Source organism: Trichosurus vulpecula, chromosome 1, assembly GCF_011100635.1.
Source record: "Trichosurus vulpecula isolate mTriVul1 chromosome 1, mTriVul1.pri, whole genome shotgun sequence".
NCBI lineage: Eukaryota > Metazoa > Chordata > Mammalia > Diprotodontia > Phalangeridae > Trichosurus > Trichosurus vulpecula.
The window spans coordinates 558,413,547-558,441,429 of record NC_050573.1 but is presented as its reverse complement, the minus strand read 5'-3'; the positions used below and the strand labels follow the sequence as shown (position 1 = coordinate 558,441,429).

General features: G+C 37.9%; 1 protein-coding gene across 5 annotated transcripts in view; it reads left to right on the top strand.

Annotated features, from left to right (window-relative positions):
• Window positions 1-27,883, top strand: part of PALM2AKAP2 (PALM2 and AKAP2 fusion) — a 553,253-nt gene that overhangs the window by 133,044 nt on the left and 392,326 nt on the right. For all 5 annotated transcript variants that reach the window (XM_036741809.1, XM_036741813.1, XM_036741812.1 and 2 more), the window contains exon 3: window positions 26,658-26,788. In XM_036741809.1, the coding sequence (XP_036597704.1) occupies window positions 26,658-26,788 (131 nt within the window). The remainder of the gene's footprint in view (window positions 1-26,657; window positions 26,789-27,883) is intronic.

Sequence of the window (27,883 nt, the reverse complement as noted above, 5' to 3'; positions counted from 1 at the left end):
TGGTGAATATAGATGCAAAAATTTTAATTAAAATATTAGCAAAGACATTACAGCAACTTATCCTGAGGATAATACACTATGACCAGGTAGGATTTATACCAGGAATGTAGGGCTGGTTAAATATTAGGAAAATTATCAGCATAATTGACCATATCACAACAAAATTAACAGAAATCATATGATTATCTCGATAGATGCAGAAAAAGCATTTGACAAAATACAACACCCATTCCTATTAAAAATATTAGAGAGCATAGGAATAAATGGAGTCTTCATTAAAATGATAGGTAGCATCTATCTAAAACCATTAGCAAGCATTATATGTAATGGGGATAATCTAGAAGTATTTCCAATAAGATCAGGAGTGAAACAAGGATGTCCATTATCACCACTGTTATTCAATACAGTGCTAGAAATGTTAGCTTTAGCAATAAGAAAAAAGAAATGGAAGGAATTAAAATGGGCAAAGAAGAAACAAAACTATCATTCTTTGAAGATGATATGATGGTATACTTAGAGAATCCTAGAGAATAAAGTAAAAAAAATTATTTGAAATAATAAACAACTTTAGCAAGGTTGCAGGATACAAAGGAAACCCACATAAAGCATCAGCATTTTATATATTGCTAACAAATACCAACAGCAGGAGGTAGAAAGAGAAATTCCATTTAAAGTTACTGTAGACATTATAAAATATTTGGGAGTGTATCAGTAAGGCAAGATTCATGACCCTAAAGATGACCATGAACATGCCTGTATAGTTCACAATCACAAAGTATAAGAGACTCTCTAGATAGAAGGCAGAGGAAGTATAAAATTTATTTAGACACCAGAGGATCAAACTCCAAGATCAATAACTCCAACCCAACATAGCAATAATTGTATTCCAAAGCCAGTAAGTCCACCTCAGTGTAACAAGAAGGAAATTATAACACAGTGTTACAGCAAGGAACCAAATCATCTTGTAACCATCCCCCTGTTGGGGCCTTCCTGTAAACATTCACGAATCCCAACTGTCTGCTTGCCTCCCCCCTCAGTTCTCTGGTCTCCTCAGCTCTCTGGTTTTCACTCTCTGTCCCCTCTGAGTCCTTACTCCTTTTCTTGGGCTGAATTCTGAATTCTGACCTTACAATGTCTACCTTCTGGGAATATATACTCTTTTTTAGGGCCTCAAGCCTTCACACCTAATCAGTGAAAGAGTGTAGGCCTGGAGCTTAGCACCTAGTAAGTAAAGGGTGTTAGCCTACCTACAAACAAACCTATAATCAAACTTCCCTTAAGTGACCCCACCTGAGGCCTATTGAATGGGTGAGAAAGGTCTTTAGTCACTGATTGGCATCACAAGGGTGTAGGCCTGCATCTAATCAAGCCTCCTTTAACCGGCCTCACCTGAGGCCTATTGAATGGGTGAGAAAGGTCTTTAGTCACTGATTGGCATCACAAGGGTGTAGGCCTGCCTCTAATCAAGCCTCCTTTAACCGGCCTCACCTGAGACCTATTGAATGGGTAGGGAAAGATCTTTAATCACTGATTGGCATCACAGGGAGTCTACCTGCCAAAACAAATCCACGAACTGCGTGAACACAATTACAAAACACTCTTCACGCAAATAAAGTCAGATCTAAATAACTGGAAAAAGATCAGTTGCTCATGGGTAGGCCGAGCTAATGTAATAAAAATGACAATTCTACCTAAATTAATTTACTTATGCAGTGTTGTACCAATCAATCTACCAAAACATTATTTTATAGAGCTAGAAAAGTAATAAAATTCACCTGGAAGAACAAAGGGTCCCAAATATCAAGAGACTTAATGAAAAGAAATGCAAGGGAAGGTGGCCTAGCTATATCTGATCCTAAATTGTATTATAAAGAAGCCATTCTCAAAATGACTTGGTACTAGCCAAGAGATAGAGTGGTGGTTCACTGGAATAGGTTAGGTACTCAAGACACAATAGTCAATGACTATAGTAATCTACTATTTGATAAATCCAAAGATTCCAGATTCTGGGATAAGAACTGGGAGAAAAACTGCAGGGAAAACTGGAAAATAGTATGACAGGAACTAGGCATAGATCAATGTCATATATCCTATATCAAAATAAAGTCAAAATGGATACATGATTTAGATATAAAGGCTGATACTATAAGCAAATTAGGACAGCAAGAAATAGTTTACCTCTCAGATCTATGGAGAAGGGAAGAATTTATGACCAAACAAGAGGTATGGAACATTACAAAATGCAAAATGAATGATTGTGATTACATTAAATTGAAAAGCTTTTGCACAAACAAAGCCAATGCGACCAAATTTAGAAGGGAAACAGAAACCTGCAAAACAATTTTATAGCCTGTGTCTCTGATAAGGCCTCATTTCTAAAATATATAGAGAACTGAGTTGAATTTATAAGAATATAAGTCATTCCCCAATTGACATGGGTGTGAACAGGCAGTTTTCAGAGGAAGAAATTAAAGTTACCTATAGTCATATGAAAAAATGCTCTAAATCACTATTGATTAGAGAAATGCAAATCAAAACAACTCAGAGGGTACCACATCACACCTATCAGATTGGGTAACATGATAAAAGAGGAAAATGATAAATATTGGAAAACACGTAGGAAAATTGGAACATTAGTGTATTGTTGGTGGAGTTGTGAACTGATCCAGCCATCCTGGAGCACAATTTGGAACTATGCCCATAGGACTATAAAACTGTGCATACCCTTTGACCTACCACTTCTAGGTCTGTATCCCAAAGAGTTCATAAAAATGGGAAAAGGACCCACATGTACAAAAATATTTATAGCAGCTCTTTTTGTGGTGGCAAAGAATTGGAAATCTAGGAGATGCCCATCAATTGGGGAATGGCTGAACAAGTTGTGGTATATGAATGTAATGGAATACTATTTTGCTGTAAGAAATGATGAGCAGGCTATCTTCAGAAAACCTTGAAAGATGTATATGAACTGATACTGAGTGAAATGAGCAGAACCAGGAGAACAGTGTAACTAGGAACAGCTTCATTGTGCAATGGCTGACTTTGACAGACTTAGCTCTTCTCAGCAAATGCAAGGATCTAAGACAACTCCAGAAGACTCATGATGGAAAATGTTGTCCACATCCAAAGAAAGAACTTTGGAGTCTGAACGCAGATAGAAGCATACCATTAGCTCTCCTTTTCTTTTGTTGTTTTGTTTCTTCTTTCTTGTGGTTTCTCCCATTGGTTCTAATTCTTCTTTACATCATGACTGATGTGAAAACATATTTAATATGAATGTATAAGTAGAACCTCTATCTGATTGCACTCCATCTTGGGGAAACAAGGGAGGGAGTGAAAATTTTAAACTCAAAATCCTATGAAAGTGAATGTTGAAAACTAAAAAGAAATTAATTATTTTAAAAATGTAGTATCTCTAAAGCACAAAAAAGCAAAGTGTAACGAATGTGGTGTGCTTGTGTATGAGAACTGTATTTTTGGAATCTGTGGATATTGCTATGGCTGTCACCTTTAGGGCAGAATAAAATTCCTTATACTGACCCCCAAAATGTAGGGAGAACCAAAAAATGTAGCCAAAGTACTTTCATGAATAGGTTTAAGCAATATAGTTTGTGCAGCACTGTTTCCATTAGATTCATAGAGTACACTTAGGAAGACATAACTTGTGCCTTAGTCAGTGTTCTGACTCTCTTTAACTCTCCCCTCGACTTCTACTTTTGGTGAATTGCAAAAAGCATTTGAAGCTACTGGTGCAGAGTGAAGTGAGCAGAACCAGGATGATTCATACAATGACTACACAAATTTGACAGCTATAAGATCTCTGACAACGCAATGACCAACCATGATTGAACCCCATCCCAAAAGAGAGGTAATAGACTCAAGGGGCAGAATGATATAGATATTTTTGGGACATGACCAATGGGGAAATTATTTTAGCTTGATTATGCATATTGGTTACAAGGATTTTCTTTTTAATTCATTGGTGAGGGAAGGGCAAGACAGAGAGAAAATGGATTTTGATTGAAAAATAATAATTTTTAAACAGATTAGCACAAGCACTTAAGGTTGATTAGGACTCATACTTTCCCAATGGTTTTTGATTTTTTTTAATGATTATATCATTTTTGAAAAAGGAAATGTTTAGGGAGAGGATTCTGGGAATAGCACATCAGGGCAAACATAGAGTGGTAAAAATAAATTAGAGTAGGGGCAGAACAGGGGTCTTTCTGGTATAGTTGGAGAAGATCTGGAAAAAAAATCCTAGGATGAGGTTTGGTAAAGAGTAAATACCTCCAGGCTAGGTCCTAGGTCTTCTTAAACAACAAGCAGCAAGCCCTGGGATTAGCTAGGTTGGTAAGCTGCCTCAGCCCCAGTATCACGAACTTTTACCCCTGGGACAGTGAGGGGTGTTGGGCATCTGAGCCAGGGAAGATCAAGGGAAACTCTGCTCACAAAGAATGCCAGACCCATATGTGCTGCGGAGATTTGGCAGGGGCCGGAAGGAACCAACACACACCTGGTGAGTGCAGAGGCAGTGGGTCAGGGATGCTGCTCACCATGGGCACTTACAGGACTCTTGGAGGTCTTGGTTCCAGTTCCAGGCCAGAAGGGAGAACTGAAGGAGAACATTTGAGGACAGAGGCATCATCCCCATACCCTAGGACTACAGGTGATTATAAAAACTAAGCTACTGCCCAAAAATGCACAGGCAAAGGAGAAAGAATCCAACCATAGAGAGTTACTATGGGAATAGAGAAGACAGGAGTTCATTTTCAGAGGAGGATACTGAAGCAAAGTAACCCTCTTCTACCCCAAAGAGTAGCGTCAAATGGCCACTTGCTCAAAAAGAGTTCATAGAAGAATTTTTAAAAGACTTTTAAATCAAATGAGAGAGATTGAGGAAAAAGTAAAAAAAAAAAGAATAATCCAAGAAAAACAAGAAGATTATGAAAAGAAAGTCAACCAATTAGAGAAGGAGATCCAGAATCTTAAGGAAGAAAATGACTACTTGAAAATCTGAATTGGGCAAGGTAAAGCCAGCAAAGTTAAAACAAAATATGAAGAATGAAAAATAGAAGAGAATGTAAAATATCTCTTAAGAAAACACAACAGATCTGGAGTATAGATCAAGAAGAGAAAACAAGAATAATTGGACTACCTGAAAGCTATGCTCAAAAAAAGAATATTAGAATATTGATACAATAATACAAGAAATAAAGAAAATTTTCCTGAAGCGTTAGAACAAGGGAGGAAAGCAGAAATAGAAAAATCCACTGATCACAGCCTGAAAGAGGAAACCCCCAGCTCAAGGATAAAATGTTACAAGCAACAAGAAAAAAAACAATTTAAATATAGCAGTGCCACAATTAGAATCACACAAAACCTAGCACCAGTGACATTAAAAGAACACAAGTCTTGGAACACTATATATAGAAGAGCAAAAGAACTGAAGTTCTGGCTGAAAATATCATATCCAGCAAAGCTGAGCATAATCCTGAATGAAAAAAATGGACATTTAATGAACTGTCAGACTTTCAGGACTTTGTTAAAAAAAAAACACAAACTGAACTTGATAGAAGAATTGACATACAAGAGCCAAGAAAAATAAATATAAGGTACATACTAAAGACTAACTACAAGGGACTCAATAAGGACATACAGTTTACTTTTTAGATACGTAAAATGTATGTTTAAGATTGTTATTAGCAATTAGGTAGTTTGTAAGAAAGATTGGGGTAGACCTGAGTATGATATGACTTTAAAAAGTCAAACCATTTAGGAACAGCTGAAAAGAGTAATTATTTTGTACAAATGAGGTATGAGAGGAAGAACTGACACAGAGAAATTAGATGGGGGAGGAGGGCTGTTAGCTCTAGAAATCTACTTTCATCAGGAATAGATTCAAGAAGAAGAATCTATCTAGAAGAGCATAAAAGTCTTCAAATTCAGAAGGAAAAGGAAACTTGTAGCTCCAGCTCAGGGAAAACTGAGTGTATGATCAATGGGATAAGTTTTCTTTTTCTTCATTAGATGGAAGAGGTCCATGATTGAACCTTTTTGGGACATTAGCTTGGACATAAGAGTAGCATAATATAGTGGATAAAGAGAAGGTATTAGAGCCAGGAAGGCCTGGGTTCAAATCTTGCCACTTACACATCCTGGCTGTGTGACCCTGGTCATGTCATTTAACCTCAGTGCACTAGACAACTCTCTAAGACTATATGTTGCACATAAAGTGTCAGCCTTCACCGGTAGATGGAGATTCCTCATTTAGGAGTTCCCTTATACCAATGAAATCACAAGTACAGTCATAATCCAAGCTGGACATGGAAGAAATCTCTTAAGACTCAGAACGGTCTCAGTTCAACAATTAATAAACACAATCTTATTAAGTATCTACTCTGTTCTGGGATGCAAAGGCAAAAATGAAATGGTCTCCACTCTCAAGAAGCTTCCATTCTACAGAAGTGGTGGGTGGAGTGGGGAATAATATAATCTGTACACAGATGAGTTAATACAGAATATATGTAAAGTAATTCCAAGAAGGAAAGAGAACTAATTAATTCATCATTTGGACATATTGTTTATGATTCAAAACCAGCTTTCCAATGTAAATCCTAAAAATCCTTAAAATTTTTAAAAATATATTGAAATGATACACTTTTTGGGATTGTGAAGAAAAAAATCTCTTTCTTATAGCTGTGAAGAGGGGGCAGCTAAGTGGTGCAATGGATAGAGCACAGGACCTGCAGTCAGGAAGATCTGAGTTCAAGTGTGGCCTCAAGACACTTATGAGCTGTGTGTCCCCAGGCGAGTCACCTAACTCCTATTTGCCTCAGTTCCTCATCTGTAAAATGGGGATGCACTGGAGAAGGAAACGGCAAACCATTCCAGTATCTTTGCCAAGAAAACCCCTTGGACAGTCTCCGTAGAGTCACAAAGAGTTGGACACAACTAAACAACTGAACAACGACATAGCCATAAAGAAGATACTTGTACTTATTAAGACAAAAGGAAAAGGGAAAGGACCTCACATCAGGCCAAACCAGTTGTGATTCGCTTTGTAGATGTCCATCTGTACATAATTCTAATGCCCCTTCATCCAGGAGCAAACAAGTACTGAACTGTATGAGAAGAACCCTCTCGACTCAAGCAGAATGGCCAATCCCTCAATTGCGTGTCTGTAGAACTAAGTTGGTTAGTAGGGTGTGGCAATGACCCCATGTGGCCCTTTCTAAATGATATCTGTGCAATAATTTTATTCCACCACCCATACCCCAAATGTACCCTGAATACCTGCCTTCTCTATTTCCTTGACTTCATTTCTACCTGCCCCCATAGACTCAGTACTAGTACTCACCTCTCTCTTCTCATTTCATTTCTCATTTCCCTGTCCTCTTCTTTCTTTTCCCCCCTTTCTTTCCCTCATTTTTTCCTTTGTGTGCTTTCTTCATTCTTTCATTGTTAGATTTTCTGGGAAAAGGCTCATGCTGCTATCTTCCTCAACTTCTCCCTTTCAGTTCAGTGAGGAGAGATAGAGCCGAATTCCAGAGGCTTAGTATTGACTGTGCCTCTGACCTACTCAGGGATCCGGGGCAAGTGTCTTTTCTCTTTCTCTTTCTTTAAAATGAGGGTAATTATAACCTATGCTTTCCCTGCTTCCCAAGTGAGTTGTGAGAACCAAGGAAAGAGAGTCCAAAGCCTATTACAACAAATAGTGCTACCGTAAAAGGCTCAATTTGATTTCATTGTAATGAATCTGACTTGCAGTAGACGTGTATGAGAAGTATCATGACACAAAGGAGGGAAGACTGCTCTTGGAGATAGAAAGATGTTGGGTTTCAATCCTCCCTCTGACACACATCACCTATGTGATCATATGGTCAAGTGGCCTGGCTTCTCAGTACAGTTATTTCTTCCACAGCACAACTTTCCCAATCATGATTTTGATATATCATGAGTGGGTATAAGAAATTAAATGGGAATTTCGAGAGAGTTTTGTGGAAGCTGCAGATGACATGCAAATGCTAGCAAACAACACAGAAAAACTTTAGAAACTCAGAAATGCATAAAATAGATGTACAGTATTCTATAATATCAACCCAAATTTTACAATAAGCTACTGTAAATCCTCCATAAAAGACAAAGAAAAAATTCAGACTTCTTTGGTATGAAGAGAGGGCCAGTTTTTTTTAAAGGATTTTCCAGATCACAGGGGCACTGCACCCCTAAGCCCCACAATGTGGAAGGGTTAACTGTATACCCTGGAAACCCTCTAAGATTAAAAGTTGCAGGTATAATTTATAATATATAAATTAATATATAATATAATAAAATTGCATAGATAATAATAAAAAATTCTAGATGGGACTCTTCTCTCACTCACTCATCCCCCCAAAAGAGCTTCATAAGGATTTAAAAGTTGTGAGAAAAACAGTCCATATAAATCATGGAACTTCCCTGATTTTTGATGGAGAAAAATGTATAGTAAAGGCACACCAAAAAATAGGTACTTCATTACCTGACTGCTTTCATGCTCCAGAATGGTCTGGCACATAGGCAGGATTCCTTATGCCATCAATAGCTAATGGCTAACCTTTATATAGCCCTTACAATGCTAAACTCTTTAGACTTACTATTTCATTTTTGGTTCTCACAAAAAAACTCTGAGAGATAGATGCTATTTATAGCTTCATTTTACAGATAAGAAAACTGAGATGAGGCAAATTGCCCAAGATCACACAACTAGTAAGTGAGTGAAGTAGGATTTGAACTCAGGTCTTCCTGAGTGGAGGCCTGGGGTTCAGTCCCTCAGGCCCCCTCACTGTCATGAAAGACATTCTGTGCATTTGCCAAATTCCCATTATACTAAGATAGATAAATAAAGTATTTATGAGAGAGAGAGAGAGAAAGAGAAAGACAGAGAGAATGTCCTGGTATGAATGAAGTAGGAAAGAAGGCTAGGGCTTTTCCTATGACAGTGGGTAATATTTTATTTTTTCCAATTATATTTGATGCTGAGTGAGCGGAGCAGAACCAGAAGAACATTGTACACAACCACGGTCATATTGCTTCTGTGATGACTAACTTTGATAGACTTGGCTTTTCTCAGCAATACAAGGTTCAAAGACAACTCCAAAGGACTCATGATGGAAAGAGCTATCTACATCCAGAAAAAGATTATGGAGTCTGAATGCAGATTGAGGCAAACTATTTGCTCTGTCTTTTTAAATTTTTTTTCTCTTTTTTTTTGGTTTTGTTTCTTCTTTTTCATGATTCCTTCTATTGGTCATAATTCTTCTTTACAACTTGACTATTGTGGAAATAAGTTTAAGGTATATGTAGAAGGTATATGTAGAAGATATATTGGATTCCATGCCATTTTGGGAGGTGGGGGGAGGGGAGGGAAGGGAAGAAAATCTGGAACTCAAAAACATGCAGAACTGAGTCTTGTAAACTAAAAGTAAAAAATTGTAATTAAAAAAAAGTTATTTTCAACATTCATTTTTGAACTGTTTTGAGCTCCAAATTTTTCTCCCTCCCTCCCTTCCTCCACCCCCAAGACAGCAAGCAAACTGATATAGATTATACATGTACAAATATGTTAAACATATTTCCACATTAGTTGTGTTGTGAAAGAAGAAACAGAACAAAAGGAAAACATACACACACACACACACACACACACATGCATACACACACAAAGAAGGTGAAAATACTATGCTTCTATCTGTATTCAGACTCCATAGTTCTTTCTCTGGATATAGATAGCATGTTCCATCATGAGTCTTTTGGAATTGTCTTAGATCATTATATTGCTATGAAGAGCTAAGTCTATCATAGTTGATCATCACACAACTATATTACTGTTACTTTGTACAGTGTTCTCCTGGTTCTGCTCACTTCATTCAACATCAGTTCATGTAAGTCAGGTTTCTCTGAAATCTGCCTGCTCATCATTTCTTTTCTTTTTTTTTTCCCAAGTCAAACTGTATCCAGCTTTATTAAAGATACTTTTCATAAACAATCATGGTAATGCAGGCAGGACATGGACTATGATTTGCAATAATAACTTTCAAACTCCCCTCCTCCATATCCCATAACCAAATGTTCAGCTCCCACAGCCAGGCAGCCCACTTTATCATAACAGCAAGGAACTTAAAACACCGTATCACAGCCTGTAACCTCACCATTCCAAAACCTCTCCGACCCCTTGCAGGGGTCTTCTCCAAAACAAGCTCACTGTACAGCTAAGTCAGCCTGTTCAATTCTAACCATCACAAGGGCAGCCATTAGCAGCCATTGGTAGCCATAACTGCTCGCTCTCTCTCTCTCTCTCTCTCTCTCTCAGCATTTCCTGTGACATAACTTCCTTTTCCTGTCAGGAAGCTCCTCCTACCATATGTGACTTGGGCTTCCTGTGATGTAAACATGGCCTATTAATGGGTGGGAAACATCTTCAAATCTAATTGCTACTACATTCAGCCCCAAGATCTTTCTTATCCATTACATAGGACAATGGGAATTCTGGGATAAGTGGTGTCAACAGAACTTTAAACAACAATATAACAGGGATAATACAAGATAAGTATATAAAACAATGTCATCATTCCCCCTTTGAATGAATGAGCTCAAAATCTTGGGGTAAGGGGCAAAGACCTCATCCTCCAAAGCTTCTTCTTACTGAAATTGGACATAGAGCTGTGCCTGCCCCAAGAGATTAAGAGTCCTATTCAAGAGGTCAGTTCTTTAGCAAGCTGGCATCTGGAACTCGGTTGACGCCAGGTCTAGGGATGACACATCACAGTCATAGACAGGTCCAGAGATGGCACATCACAGTTGTGAACAGGTCCAGAGATGACACATCACAGTCATGGACAGGTCCAGAGGTGACATCCGAACACATCAGAGGGTGACATCTGACTTAAGTGATCAGGCATCTGCAGGTGGATGGTACTAAGCCCGCAGGAAACAAATCTCACAAACAAATTTAAAAGACAAAAGCCAAAAAGAAACAGAGACTATCATAGCCTCATTCATGATATAATACATGAGTCAAGGATATAGTTTCATAATCATTTTCTCATGAGTAGATTACTGTTACAGTATTGTCTTTCCTGTGTGCTATAATTTCTGCAGCCTTTGGAACATTGTCTGGCTTCTGTTTTACACATACTTTAGCTCCCAATTTTATTCTATCAGTAGAACCAAATCCTTCCTTTCCTTTAATAGTTATTTTGGAAGGAGAGTCAGTTTTCACCGGGGGTACTGTTCCACAAGGAATAATAATCAGTTGAATTATTCTGTCATTTTTACACAACTGTATAGGTTCTTCACCTAAATTCTGGAGTGTCACAATAATTTCTCCTTGATAACTAGAATCTGTCACTCCAGCCAGTACATGTATTCCCTGAGCTGCTAATCCTGGTTTAGGTAATATCCGTCCAAAATGATTCTTAGGGATTCTCATACATATCTCAGTAGAGATTTTTCTTATCTTTTCTATCCAATCAAAAGTTCTCTAGACAATGCAAATCATATCCTGCCAAACCAGGTCCTGGATACGGTGGTGGGACATCTTCCCTCACAGTCTAATACTCAATATTTTGGATCTTATGTGTTTGATGTTTTCTTATTTGCAGATTCAGGGTCATCATTCTGGCCAGAGGTGTACTTCCTCCTAATGGACTATTATTCAAATTATGTAAAGCAATGAACAAATTATCCTTCCAATGTTGATACGAATTATTAGAACTTAACTTTCTTAACTGTTCTTTCAACAATCCACTCATTCTTTCTATCAATCCAGATGCTTGTGGGCAATATGGAATATGATATATCCACTCTATATTGTTCAATACACAATATCTCTTCATCTCATTACCTTTGAAATGTGACCCATTGTCACTTTGAATCTGCATTGGGGTTCCATAATATAGATTTATAATATCTAGAGTATTTCAGGAGTTTTTCTGGGTCACATTCTTATAAGGACAAGTCACTAGTACACCTGAATAGGTGTCAACACAAGTACATATAAATTTGCATCCTTTATCTTGGTGTAATGGTCCAATATAATCTATCTGCCAGATCTGGGCTGGAACTTTTCCCCTTGCTATTTCTCCATTTACTACCCAAGGAACAGTTTGTTCCTTTTCTAATTGACATATGTGACATTCCTCTGCTACTTGCTTTAACAATGAATAAGAGATACTAATTCCTCGATCTTGTGCCCACCGGTGTGTTGCCTTGACCCCTAAATGGCCAGCCATTTGGTGGACCAATTTTGCTAGTACCGGATCATTAGTTGGTGTCAGAGTAGGGACAACATGTTCAGTAGCAATCTTTGCTAGTCGATCAGCATGTGCATTGTACTCACGTTCTGGTGCAGTGAGGGCCATGTGAACATTACATGAAAAACTGACAAATTAGTAACCAAAGACATGTCCCATATCTCTTCCCATAGTTCTTTGCCCCAAACTTGTTTACCATGAATTTCCCTATTTTGATTTTTCCACATTGGCGTCTAGGTAACTAACCCATTTGCTACTGCCCACAAATCAGAGAATACATGATACTGTCCTCCTTTCTGTGTTTTAATAGCTTGATGTACTACCATAAGTTTAGCGTATTGACTACTTCCATCTATCCCAGTACTTTTCAAAGTTCTCTTAGTACATGGGTTATAGGCTATAGCTTTCCAATGTCTTCTGTGGTCCAAATATTTTGCTGTCCCATCAGTAAACCATGCATGCTTCTTCTGTTCTTCAGTTAGTCCATCATATCCATCATTCCATTTTACCAAGGATTGTACCAACTGTTGCCTTGGTTCAGAGGGTTTGTTATTCCCATCAATGTCAATGCTTACTATAGATTCATGTAGAGCAGAAACTCCACTTTTGCCTGTTTTTGATCTATTCTGAATATACTATTTCCCTTATGCTGGCCTCTTGCTCATGTTCAATTCTGTGAGATGCTGGGGTAGTCATTACCCAAGTCATAATCGGGATTCCAGGCCTTACTATTACTTCATGGCCCAGAGTCAGTTGTTCAGTCTCTACCAAAGACCAATATGCAGCTAACAACTGCTTTTCAAAAGGTGCATATTGTAATCCAGATGAAGGTAGTTTCCTTGACCAAAATCCTAAGGGTACATTTCACCTTTGTTGTTTCTGCCACAAACTCCAATTCACAGTCACTTGTAATTCCACCAGTCCACTTTGCATAGGCCATAAATCCAGAGCCAAGAAGCTTTAGCTTCTTCAAAAGCTTTACTCTGTTCAAGTCACCAATCAAATTCATACTTTTTCCTGGTAACTTTACATAAGTGTTTCAAAATTTGTCCAAGATGTGGTATGTGGTGTCGCCAATATCCAAACAATCCTATGAACTTTTGTGCCTCCTTCTTATTGGTAGGGATAGGAAAATTTGAATCTTCTGTCAAGCTTATGGGAGAATTTCTCACAGACCTTTATTCCAAAATTTTACAGTTTGAGCTGGTCTTTGAATCTTTGCAGGGTTAATTTCCCATCCTCTGCTTTTCATATGCTCAATTAAAAGTATCAAACTCTTTTCCACTTCTTTTACATTTTTCCCTGTATCAAAATATCATCTATGTAGCGGGTAAGCTGTACACCAGGTAACTTTAATTCATCCAAATGTTCAGCCACAATCCTATGACAAATAGTTCGACTGTGCAGTCTCCTTGTGGCAATCACGTAAAAATATATTGTCGATCCTGCCATGTGAAAGCAAATTGGTTATGGTGTTTGGAGTCTGTTGGGATCATAAAGAAAGCATTGTCCACATCAGTAACTGCGTACCAAGTCCCATCATATTTCTGGATCCTTTTTATTAAGGTAACAGTATCTGGAACAGCAGCATACAAGGGTGGAGTCGCTTTATTCAATTGTCTATAATCCACTGTCATTCTCTATGTTCCACCTGACTTTCATACTGGCCGTACAGGATTATTCCATTGAGTGGTTATAGGCACCAACACTCCTGCTTCAACATATTCCTTTATAGTATTGGCAATCTCATCTTGTCCATCTGGCACAAGACACTGCTTCAAAGTAATTACTTTAGAAGATTCAGGTAAAGTGATCGGGTCCATCTTTACTTTTCCCACCAACCAAAACTATATTAATTCCTATCTTCCTTACTGCGAATTGATATCTCCCTTCAGGCAAATTCAGAGTCATACCTCTCAATATATCTATTCTAATAATGTATTCAGGAATAGGCCCAATGACCACAGTATATTCTTTCTTAGGCAATTGTCCAATTTTCATCATCAGTTTGACTTGTTTGGCTGATATTTCAGCCCCTCTTAGTCCTGCGATGGTAATAGGAACTCCATGCTTAAATTTATCAGGGTTTCCATAAATCAATCTGGCCTCTCCCCCAGTGTCTATCAATGCCCTAGTTACAGTATTTGATCCATTCTTCCAATATATAGTCAGATTAATATGGGGTCTATAATCCCATCTGTGTGTTTCTTTAATCTGAGCTGGGGCCTGGCCTATTCCCTAGTCTTCTCGAAAGTGTAAATCACTTGGATACAAGGGTTCAAGAGCTGTAGGATTTGTAGGGGCAGTTCTTCTTTATTCCGTTTGCCATTAAACCCCTTCTCTTGGTGCATTTTGTATAGCTCATTATTTGGAATACCATCTGTTCTTCTAAAATCTACCCCTGCTTTCAATAGAGTAGTAAATATTTCTTTCCTTGCCACTCTATTTTCGTTGGACGTCGAATCTGTTGGCTATGGACCCTTCTCTCCTGAGGAAACTTATTAATTCCCCGGTCTCCTAAGTCACTTAACTGTGAAATCTTATCCAGCACCTCTGAAAGAGGGTTCCCTACTTCTGCAATCAGCAGAGTTAGAATCACATGTTTATAAATGGGGGGTACTGTCTTAACTACCAAATTCCTATGAGAGACTCCCAAGGGAGTTTCATAATAAACTTCAGCATTCCCCAACATAATAGCAGTGTTCATTACCTCCTCCTTTAACTTTCTCATACAATCCCTGATTGAATACCAGGGTCTATCTGCAGTAGACCACATAGTATCAGCAGGTATTACTCTTTGCAGGCTGTCACAGCCAAAGCCAACAAATTGGTTGCTTGGTTAGTTCTTTGCAAATGATAATCCCTAAAAGCTTGCTGTACAAAAGAGTTCTGACTAATACTTGTGAATCTCATACAATCCACAGAATGTATAGACACTCCTGCAGTCCCTTTGTCATTGATTCTCACCATCCAAGATATTAATGATTCTCCCATTCTCTGGGTGAACCTACTCAAGATATCTGTGGTTTCCTGCTGTGTAAAATCCTCCAAAATCTCCCTAAACTGAGTATGATGATCCTGTGTTTCCTGTCTTATCCACTGTATGGGATGCATTTCTCTCTGAGAGTGTAAGAATGTCTCTCTCTGTGAGAAGTATCATGTGACAAAGTATTACCTCATACCTGAGGTTCTACCATTGTATCCTCCTGTCTAGATTCTCTGCCCCTGTTACCATGGTAACCAGACTGAGTGCTAGGCTCAACTTCAGCTGAATTGAGGTGCACCCTTGACCTCCTTGGCTCCCTCTGCCTTCCAGCAGAATTTACAAGGCTGTTAGCTTCCTGCTACTCTACCACCTCAGTTTCTCCGTCTTGCTGTGGTATAGGAGAAGCACTTTGACTTGAATTATCAGACCTTTCAGCAACTGTCTGATCCCTCTCTCATAATAGTCTGTCTCTGCTTTCACCTACAATACAATAGGCTGTGAGTAAAATCCAGCCTCATCTAGAGATTGCTCTTGGGATCCCCATTCCTGGCTCAACAGTAACCTCTCTGAGACATCGCTCCAGATTTCTAGGTCCTCCACTCTGTAGCTTCTGCTTCTAGTCCTCAGAGAGACCAATGCCTTTAGACCATTCCCTTGCTAGGGAACAATAAGTTACATTCTCATGTCCTGGGATAACCATTTCTTCCTCTAAAGCCCTTCTGCCTCTAAATAGAGATCTTATACTGTGCGATCCCATCCTCCTAGTCACCAAATTAAACAGTAAGGCAACAAACACAACATCAATGATAATCGTGAATAGGCCTACGTAGTACTGTATTGCAACATATGAGAGGCTCTCCATAAAGAAGGCAAAAGAAGTGTAACATTTATTCAGACACTAGAAAACCATATCCTGTAACCAAATGTTCAGCTCCCACAGCCAGGCAGCCCACTTTATCATAAGAGCAAGGAACTTAAAACACCATATCACAGCCTGGAGCCTTGCCATTCCAAAACCTCTCTGATCCCCTGCTGGAGTCTTCCCCAAAATAAACTTACAGTACAGCTGAGTCAGCCTGTTCAGTTCTAACCATCACAAGGGCAGCCATTAGTAGCCATAACTGCTATGTCTCTCTCTCTCTCTCTCTCTCTCTCTCTCTGCCTCTCTGTCTCTCTCTCTCTGTCTCTCTCTCTCTCTCTCTCTCTCTCTCTCTCTCTCTCTCTCTCTCTCTCTCTCTCTGTATTTCCTGTGACATAACTTCCTTTTCCTATCAGGAAGCTCCTCCTACCACATGTTTCTTAGGCTTCCTGTGACATAAGCAGGTCACATGGCCTATTAATGGGTGGGAAAGATCTTTAAATCTAATTGCTACTACACGTCTACCCTGAACCTTCCATTCTCCAGGTTAAACATCCTCAGTTCCTATAAATGATAGTCATTTCAGCGAAAGTAGTGCCACTGCAATAGCTTGTCTGTAGTGGAGTTTGTTATGAGAGAGAAAGAGAAAGGAAAAGGAAGAAGGAGAAGAAGATGGGACAGGGAAGTTCAGAGGTATAAGACCCCAAAGTCCATGCTTATTTTCTTTTAGTCTTTTCTCGTCAATCAAGGCAGAGTTTAAATACCACAGATCAATGCTGCATTTTTTTAAAAAAATTAGTTTTATTTGTGGTAAGAGACTTGACTTGAGGCTACCATATAGTACTGATTCCATGAGAATAAAAATTTCACCATGCCTAATACGTATTTCACCACATAATTGTCACCACCATAATCCTCGCATCCTGTTTTTCAGTCCAAAAATTGGTTTATGACTTTTCACTGTGTAATGATCCATGGTATAATTCTGTTCTTAATGCCATTTAAAAGGTAAACAGATCAGCAATGTATTCACCAGTGGCACATGGATACACGTTTATGTCTGGAGCCACTAGCCTAGAAATCTCAGCACACTCACATTGTCAGGATATTTCTAAAATCGGACTTACATGGTTTGTTTAGAGTGCTACAGAACAAAGGGTATTGTCACTCAACCCAAAGAAGAGCTATAGGCACAAGGGAAGCCAGCAGGCAGGTGAAGCTGCCAAGAGTAAGTCACATGATATGGTAAGATTTGCATCATCCCAATTTTAATGTGCACAAGTATTCTGTGTATCCTAATCTTGCACCAAAGACAGTTTAGTGATAAATTATTTTTAAGTAATACATCACAATTTAAAAAAAAATCTTAACATAGTGGCCTCATCCCACTTTTTAGCAAAAAAAATTTGGCATAAAATCTGTGACAATTATGCAGTGAAATACAGTACTACAATCTATGATTGACCTAAAATGGCTTTTATAACATTAAAGCTCTGGCGATGAGATTATATTCCTTCAGTCAAATATCTATGAAGTGTGAAAAATCACTTAAGGGCATCCAAAGCTGACTGAAGTGTAAATATGCTTGAAAACAGGTTTACAGTAATGGGATCATCAAATTACCCCTGACTTAAGCTTTCAGAATAAGCAATGGTAATGTCTTTGAATACTGTTTTATACTTTCTTGCGAATGTCTCTAATGTATTATTTGTTGATCCTTGCAGTAACTCTGAGAGGGAGACAGGGCAAGTGTTAGCTCCATTTTATATATGAAAATACCAGCAGTGAATCACTCCACTCCTCTCACTTCATCTTGTCTGTTAGTCTGCTCTGTCTACATGAGAATCCCTGTCCAGCCTAGATTCCATAGTATCTAGTTTCATAGTATTCCAATTTCATTGTGTCTATCTCACTACTGGTAACACACACAGCCATGCATATTGTACTAGCTCCCCACTTTTTCTTACTATTATTATTATTATCGTTCTGCTCCTGGGACAAGAAACATTACCAAAGAAAGAAAACTAGTCCAGTATGAAATTATGCTTCTTATTATGTATCTTCTCTCTTCTTAAACCATCAATATTTTCACTTTCAGCCAAAAACTTTGCCTCTTTCTTCACCAAGAAAATTGGGGCTATCCAACATTAACTCCTACCTCTACCTTCCTCCCCAGTTCAGCACATCTCTTTCTCTGTACCTATGTTTTTATATTCCCTTCAATATGAAAGAACTGTCATTCCACTTAATAGTGCTAATGCTTAGACTTGCTCCTGTTCCTGACACCTAAGCCACTTTGTTTTCTATACTTAGTATTCTCTTTTTCTGGCATATTTAATTGATCTCCTACCCTGGCTTATTTTTTCCCCTATCCTTCTTTCAAACTCAAGATATTTCTGTCCTAGAAAAACTTTTACCCACCCATCTATACTTTTCAAACTGTCATTTTTTTCAGTGCTAGATTTCTTCAAGGACTAGATCAAATGTCACCTCGTCCATGAAGTATTCCCCAATCCCCCAAGTAAAAACTGATTTTATTTTGTTGATTTTCCAGCATTTTAGTTATGTGTTCACGTCATTGATCTCCCTTTTCTTTCTTTTGCTAATATAAGTGTTCAAAGATATAAAGAGCTCCCTTAGGACTGCTTGAATTCCATGCCACAAATTTGAGTACGCTGCCTTTTTGTTAATGATTTTCCTTAACGTAATTTTTATTAGTTCTAAGATTCTTCTCTGATATCCTTATTTAAAGGTAATATTATTTAGCATGTATCCTTCATTCATATTATCTTTATTAATCATAGATATTATTGTTATGAATTGTAAAATATTGAATATTTCTCTCTGCATTTATTTTTTCCACTTAATAGTATTTTATTTTTTTCCAATTACATGTAAAGATAGTTTCCAAAATGCATTTTTATAAGATCTTGAGTTCCAAATTTTTCTCCTTGTCTCCTCCCCCTCTCCTCTCCTTAAGACAACAAGCAATATGATATAGATTATACATGTACAATCATGTTAAACATATTTCCACATTATTCATGTTGTGGAAGAAAAATCAGAACAAAAGGGAAAAACCACAAGAAAGAAAAAACAGGAAATGAAAAAAGTGAAAATAATCTGCTTTGATCTGCATTGGGACTCCATAGTTCTTTCTCTGGGTGTGGATAGTATTTTCTATCATGAGTCTTGAGTCTTTTGGAATTATCTTAGATTATCGTATTGCTAATGAGAGCTAAGTCAGTAACAGCTGATCATTGTACAATGTTGCTGTTACTGTATTCAATGTTCTCATGGCTCTGCTCTCCTCAATCAGCATTACTTCATGTAGGTCTTTCCAGGTTTTTCTAAAATCTGCCTGCTTATCATTTCTTACAGAGCAATATAATTCCATTATATTCACACACCACAACTTAAACACATTTCTTTTCATATTAAGCATATTTTCACATTAGTCATGATGTAAAGAAGAATTAGAACCAATGGGAGGAACCACAAGAAAGAAGAAAACAAAACAGCAAAAGGAAAGGAGAGCAAATAGAATGCTTCAATCTGCATTCTGACTCCATATTTCTTTCTCTGGATGTGGATAGCATTTTCCATCATGAGTCTTTTGGAGTTGTCTTAGATCCTTGCATTGCTGAGAAGAGCTACATCTATCAAAGTGAGTCATCGCACAATATGGTTGTTACTGGATACACTGTTTTCCTGGTTCTGCTCATTTCACTCAGCATCAGTTCATGTAAGTGTTTCCAGGTTTTTCTGAAGTCAGCCTGCTCATCATTTCTTATAGCACAATAGTATTCCATTACATTCATATACTACAACTTGTTCAGCCATTCTCCAATTGATGGACATCCCCTCCATTTCCAATTCTTTGTCACTACAAAAAGAGCTACTATAAATATTTGTGTACATTTCCCATTTGTATGACCTCTTTGGGATGTAGACGTAGAAGTGATATTGCTGGGTCAAAGGGTGTACACAGTTTTATAGTCCTTTGGACATAGGTCCACATTGCTCTCCAGAATGGTTGGATCAGTTCACATCTCCACCAACAATGCATTAATGTTCCAAGTTTCCCACATCTTCTCCAACATTTATCATTTTCCTGTTTTGTCATGTTAGCCAATCTAATAGGTATGATGTGGTACCTCAGAGTTGTTTTGATTTGCATTTCTCTAATTAATAGTGATTTAGAGTATGTTTATATGACTATAGATAACTTTAATTTCTTCCTCTGAAAACTGCTAAACAGATTTTTTTAAAGCAACTAGGGGAAAATGAAGGAGATTTTAAGAAATCATCCTGCTTGTCATTTCTTACAGCACAGTAGTACTCCATTACATTCATATACCACAACTTCTTCAGTCATTCCCTAATTGATGGGCATCCCATCAATTTCCAATTCTTTGCTACCACAAAAAAGAACTTCTGCATTTATTTATAGATTCTTTATACCTTAAAAAATTATCCACTTCTATAAAGTAATTAGATATGCTGAAGAAGGAGGATACTACTTAAGATTTCAAATCAGTTAATTGCCAAAAATCTACCATCTCCAGTTTTTCTAACACTGTTAACATCCTTAATTTATTTATAAATTTCTGCTGCCTTCTGAAATGACTGCTCCATCAGTAAGTTCTTTAATTTCTGTTAAGATATAGTCATTTTCATATTTTGTTATATTCTTCAATAGTCACAATATCTAGTATATTCTAACTCTTTTTGAGGCTTCTGAATAGTTTACATCAATTAATTAAGAAGCATTTCTTAAGCACTTACCATGTGCCAGACATGGCGCTAGGCACTGGGTATACAAAAGTAAAATTGAAAACAGGCCTTGCCCTCAAGCAGATTACAATCTAGCCAAGGGAGACATGTATAGATATAGATCCATATTGCCCAGGTCTAGGAGTTGACCAGAATCTTTAACCTCTTTTGTTTCTTTTTTTCCTAAGTCACATTTTACAATCTATTTTCACTGTTCCCACTTTCACATCAAAGTCATTGAATGTTTACGTGTATGTTGAATTATTGTAGAGGACCTTATCAAATTCTTCATATAATTTCCCTTCTTCCTCTACAGCAGAAGTCTTATATAGGTTGTACTTTTATTTATAGTTGTCTATTTAGTTCATTGTGATGTCCCAAATGTCCCATTATATCAAGGATTCTTAACCATGAGTCCATGACCTTTTAAAAAAAATTATAACTTTTGATATAATTAGTTTCCTTTGTAATCCTATGCATCTTATTTTATGTATTTAAAACTTTCTGAGGAGCTGATGATCTTCTCCAGAGTTGCAAAGGATTCTATGTCACAAAAAAAGATTGAAAACCCCTGCATTAAATAATTTCTATTTTTACTTTTGGTCATATGATGAAATCAATTCCTTCCCCCCACTCCCTGTCAAGCTATAAGGTACCTTTCCATTTAGTTTTAGTTTCTGTGATATGTGGTATTCAAAGCTTAATTTAAAATTAATCCAACATTTTCTTGCCTGCTGTGAGTTTACAATCTAAAATGACAACAGAAATATAAATGTCAGTGCTTTCTTTCCTTATATGACATAGTTATTTACTTGTGACTTATTTTGATAACTATATCTTTGGTGCCTCATTAAAAGCAGTTCTATCAATACAAGTGAGGCTTTTTAAAAATTTCATTTTAAAAATTTTAAAAATAATTTTGTTTTTATTATTTTTAAAATAATTTTATGTTTTTGTTTTTATTTTTAATAACATTTTCCCGATTCCATGTAATTACTATTTTTAACATCCAATTTTTTAAAAAAATTTGAGTTCCAAATTTTTTCCGTCCCTCTCCCACCTCCCCCTTCCCTAAGACAGAAAACAATTTGCTATAGGTTATATACATGCAATCATGTCAAACATATTAACATATTAGTCATGTTGTAAATAGTTTTAATTTTTGATGATGATAGGTAGGGAGATGGCCTTGTGAGATCTTTTACTCCCCTGAAATTTTTAAAATTTAATTTTTATTCATGCATTTTGTTACTGTACTACATTCTTTTCTGAGCATTTCTCTCTTCCCAGGACCCAAGGAACTATCCCTTATAACAGAGATTTTATAAGAAAGAGGGGAAAAAAAGCAATTCAGCCAAACGATCATAACATGTCCACCATATACATGCAATATTACATTTCCATAATCCCCCCACCTGTATAAAGAAAGGAGAGATGCACTCCATTGAATTTTTAGATAATAAAAACCATTTATCTAGAAGGGCTTTTGAAGTTCTGAAACATTTCCGTGTTTTGTGTTGGGTTCTACCTAGAATCCAAATCTTAAGTTACAATGGAATGGGGCCAGAAGATGATGTAACAAATTAAAGATTTCTGACACTTGCTTTTGAGGATCAAAAGATGCTTCATGGAATCATCGGGTTCTCGATCATATAGTTTGACATAATTATTGGCTGAGGGCACAGTGTTTCTTTAGATAGTTCTCAGTTAACAGCCTAAGCCTTGAAATGACTGTTTTCAATGAAACTTTCTGTCATAAATTACAGCTCTAGAAGTTATCTAGAAAGGTGATATGTACCATACCTTTAACTTTGCAACATATTAAGTCAAAGCTGCTAAGATTAGACCCAAATGGACAAATATTCATTCGCTCTTAACAGCAAATGTGCATTGTGGCAAATGTGGTTTAGTCTTCAGATCATAAATTATAAAATCTTTCCTCTTCCCAGGTTTGGTCTATAAATGACTAAGTAACAGGTTCTCTCCTTAATGATTCACAAAAAGCTATAGAGCAGAGCCCTATCCTTGAAGAATAAAGAAGTGCTTAGGAGAGAATTGAAATACAGATTGGTGTATGTGAATGAGTTCCCATGCAGAAAAACTCCTCTCCTGTTGGTGCTTAAAAACCATTTTCTACCATCCAGTGGAATCATTTCTGAATGAAAGTAAGGGGTGGCACCACAGGTCATAGGGAAGCCGGAAAGAATGACATATTCTGGAATTTGGGATAAAAGCTCTCATTCTGATGACTTCGACCAATGCAACTCAACTCAGTTAACATTATGAAGTGCCCATTTAGCACAAGCCACCATGCTAGGCCATGGGGACGCAGAGGCAAAAACAGATCAATCCTTGCCCTCAAGGAGCCTATATTCAGGAATGGGAGGTGACATAACATCCATACAGATAAATAATGTGTAATTTGAGGAGGGATCGAGTACTAAAAATCGGGGAGAATTGGCTGAGGTTTTATGAAAGAGGTCACACTTCAGCTGAGCCAAAAAGAAAGCTAGAAATTTTAAGAGACAAAAGTAAAGAGGACCTAGAAACAGTTTATGGAAAGGTAGGGAGGGGACACATATATAATATCTATAGTGATATCTATCTCTAGATTTCTACAGATATATCAGTATTCATATAGATATGGAAACATTTGTATGTCTATAGACATACCTATAGTTACATAGAGACAGCAAGATATATTCACATATATGTATATATTTGTATTCGCTTTTTGTCAGAACATGTTTTCTCTTCCTATAGACTATAAACTTATTGAAGGCAGGTACTGTTAAATTTATGTGTTTTATATCCCTAGCCCCTAAATGCCTAGTATGTAGTAAGTACTTAAGAAATGTTTGTGAATTGAGAGTTTGACAGCTTGATTGAGGGTGACCAGGGATGCAGTGTTTTCCAGGGGAAGCCAGGTTGCCAAAAAATGGGGGTGGGGGGAAGCATGAGGTGAAGAGAAGAAATGAAGGAGAGTTTATTAACAACAGAGCAGGAGTTATAGAGGACACAACAAAATGGGAAATCAGTGGACCATTGGACTGAGGAGGAAAGTACAGGGAGAGGTAGGAAGGGAAAGGCATTTTTGTCTCAGCAGCGGGAGAGTCTGAATCAAAGGATTAAAAGGAAGAGGAGCTCAAAGTTTGCTTACCACAGGACAAGGGCCTCTACCTGCCAGGGTCCTGTAATGACTGAGTATGGCACCGATCCTCGGTGGTAGCACCAGTGTTCGGAACTGGTTACAGGGAAGCTTGGGATATAGAATAGGGAGTATAGGTGGTATGGAGTTCTTTCAGGTTCTTCAGCCTGGGCTAAACTCACACTCAGTACTAGTCACATAGCCTCTCTCCACATAGTGGCAGGGTCTGAGGCTCCCCTAAAGAATCTTCTAGGTTGAGTTAGCACTCACCTCTTGGTCTCTGAGTCCACAGAAGCACAAGCCCTTTAGCACCCTTGGGGCATGGAAGTACTAGTTCTCAGTCTTCTCAGGATCTAAGGTGGTTTGAGATTTTCTTTAATTAAGTTTTATGTTTTTAATGAACAGAAATCTGTTTTATCGCCTTCCTGTGTCCACCCCATTGGAAAAAGAAGAAAAAATTCCATGTATAGTCAAGCAAAGGAAAAATTTCTCATTGGTTGTTTTCGAAGAAATATGTCTCATTCTATACATACCCTAAAAATAGTACTTATTAAAGTGTGGCTTCGTGGGTCATCAAACTGGATGGTGTTTGTTCAGACTTAACTGAGGGGGAAAAAGCACCCTATAATGAGTCACCAAAGTCCTACTGGAATCCATTCTCTCTGTCTCTGTCTCTCTGTCTTTCTGTCTCTTTTCTCTGTCTTTGTCTGTCTTCTTTCTCTGTCTCTGTCTCACACACATACACACACATACTTCCTATCCCCTCTCTTTTACACACACATACATGTACACATAGGCACACACACCATCCAAGGTTGGATTGACCCATGGAGTGAGGAAGCAGCTATTCCATGGCCCTGTCTGCAATGAACTTCTGTTGTTTCTAAGTTCTTTCTGAATTGGATTTATGGACTTGCTTTCCCCTAAAAAGGCTGTACAAACACCAGCGGCTTGATGTAAAGCTCTAATCTTTCCTAGCTCCAATCTTACTTATTATCTAGAGAGCTCTTTGGAAAAGACTTACTTTACAAGGTTTTTAAATCTATAAAAATTGAAAGATGAGCTTAACGTAACCCTTTGTTTTTTTACCATTTTCATCACTGCTTAAATCCATTGAAACCTGGATGACTGAGGCAACTGGTACACAGACACACACAGACACACACACACACACCACTGCCATACAAACTGAAAATTATTCCGCATTTTGCTATCCAAAAGCTATTTCTGTTGTTGCCCATGTTCAATATGCCTCAGTGTGGTTATATTCCAGATGCCTAAGTCAGTCTCCTGCTAAAATTAAAAAAATAAACCTGCAATGGGTTAAGGAGGCCTTTGAAGTTAACTGTGTCTGAATTGTTAATTTCCCTTGATAGCCCCCCCCACAAAAGAAAACAACTGTGCTTTTTTTTTCCTTCATGATGCCAAAACACCTTCCCAACAGCCTTCACAGAGACAGATCTGCATTTCTTTTCATTAGATCATCATTTCCTGTCTCTCCAAACTGAGAATTTTATTGGTACCACTTCAAATGAAATCATTGCCACAAGAAGATGGAGTAGTGAAAGATTGTGCACACATGCATTTAAAACTGTACATATGCCCACCAGTCTGCATTCCCAATGGGTACCGTGTCTATAGTACTTTGATCTAAATCAGCCAATGCTATTTGAGGCACTTAACTTAGATGTGCATGTCACTATGCAAAGAATCAAATGGTACATGGATGTTCTAAAGACAGGTTCTTTCCTTTTATCTCCATCTTACATACTCAAGGGAGATAACCCAAAATAAAATTTTGAACTTTTGTGATTAGGCTAGTGGCTTTATATTTGTGGAGATGGAAGCCTATTGCACCCAGGGCAGATAGTCAGAATGTAGCAAATGGAAGGAGCCTTGGAAGGAAGAAAATGAGGGGGATAATGTGATCCAGGGAGCAGGATTGCATAAAGGATATCCATTGGCAACTAATAGTCTTTTCTCAATATTTTGCCAAACATCCTTCTCCTAACCAGCTTGCTTAATTTCTCTCCACCCCAACCTCAACACCACATATGTCCTCTTTTAATAAGCAAACTACTAGGAAACAAGTGCTGAATGAGTCGTGGATCCCGTTTTGAATCCCAGCTGGCCTATTTACTTCTTCTATGACCTTGGACCATGAGCTCAGGAAAACCTTGAGAAACCAAGGCATGCAGAATCCTAACAAACACAACCATCCAGAAGAGCCAGGCTTCCATTTCCATAAGAACCAAGGGCTTTCACCAATGTACCAGAATGGAGATCTGATATAACCCCAAGAATGAATGGTTAGAATAACCCTGTCACCAGAGCAAAAACTTTGGGGATTAGCACAACATGAACATCTGTGAATTTTGAGCCCTGGACGCAGCTGTCTCCAAGGTCCTATTAAAGAATTTTTTTCCTCCATAATGTTTACCTGGAGGCTTAGGCCGCACAGCTGCTATAAATTTCTATAAATTTCCCACTCCAAAGAGGACTCTGAAAATGAGATTCCACCTCTCTAGAGACAAAAAGAAAATGGTGAGTTTGAGAAATTCATCTCAACACCTTTCTCTTCCCTCATTCCCACAGTCCAAAGCACTTCGAGAAAAATGGCTGCTACAAGGAATGCCAGCTGGTACTGCTGAAGAGGAAGAAGCTAGGAAGCGACAATCTGAGGAAGATGAGTTCAGAGTTAAAAAACTTGAAGATAATATTCACAGGTATGTGATTTCATGTATGGACTGGACACCTTTTAACCAAAAAACAAATACCTGTGGTCTTTCCCCTCCCCTCTTCCTCCTACATCTAATTTTGGCTTCCCTTTTCATAGGACCATTTTATGTGAAATTGTCAGAGAATGCATGTGTATTTTTCCATGAAACTGAAGCTTATGTCCTTCAAGAGCAAAAGCTTTTCTTAAACAAGCTGTTTTGAATGGAAAACTTTATTTAACATATCATGCACTTCTCTGCCTTGTTAATCGGAGTATATTGAATAGCATTTTACACTTTTTTTTGGCCACAATGAATCATCATTATACTTCAGGATTTATTGAAGTAGGCAGGGCTAATTGACCCCAGGCAGCTATGCTTTTCGAGTTCCTGACTTTTTTTTTAATAGATTTTTAGTCTGTCTCCACTATCCTTCTCAAGTTCCCAGTTGTTTACTTGTTGTCACTGTGCCCACCTCTAGGTCAGGAGTTCTGTAAATTTGGTTTTTTTTTACTATTTTGATAACTGTATTTCCCTGTTATTAGTTTCTTTTGTATTTTATCTTATACGTTCAAAAACAGTATTATGAGGAGGAATAGGCTTCCCCAGATTGCCAGAGGGGTCCCTGACAACAAAAAGGTTAAGAAGAATCCCTGTTCTAGAAAATATCATCCTCAAATTACTTCTCAGTTTCTGTTTGCCGTTTCCTGTGGGCTGGGAAACAAGATAAACCCAAGACTGTTGGATTGTTGTTGAATTGGGTCTGACTCTTCATGGTTCCATGTGGGGTTTTCTTAGCAGAGATACTGGACTGGTTTGCCATTTTCTTCTCCAGTTCAATTTACAGATGAACTGAGGCAAACAGGGTTAAGTGACTTGCCCAGGTTCACAGAGCTAGTAAGTGTGTGAGTCCAGATTTGAACTCGGGAAGATGAGTCTTCCTCATTCCAGGTCCTGGCACTCTAGCTACTGCACCACCAGAAAGGATGCCACCTTGCTTTGTCCTCACCTGGGAGTTCCCTGTACTAATGAAATCAAGCCTCTAATCCCTGCCTCTGTTTATAAACATAAATATTTTAATGCCGTCAAATTTTGCTCTCTATA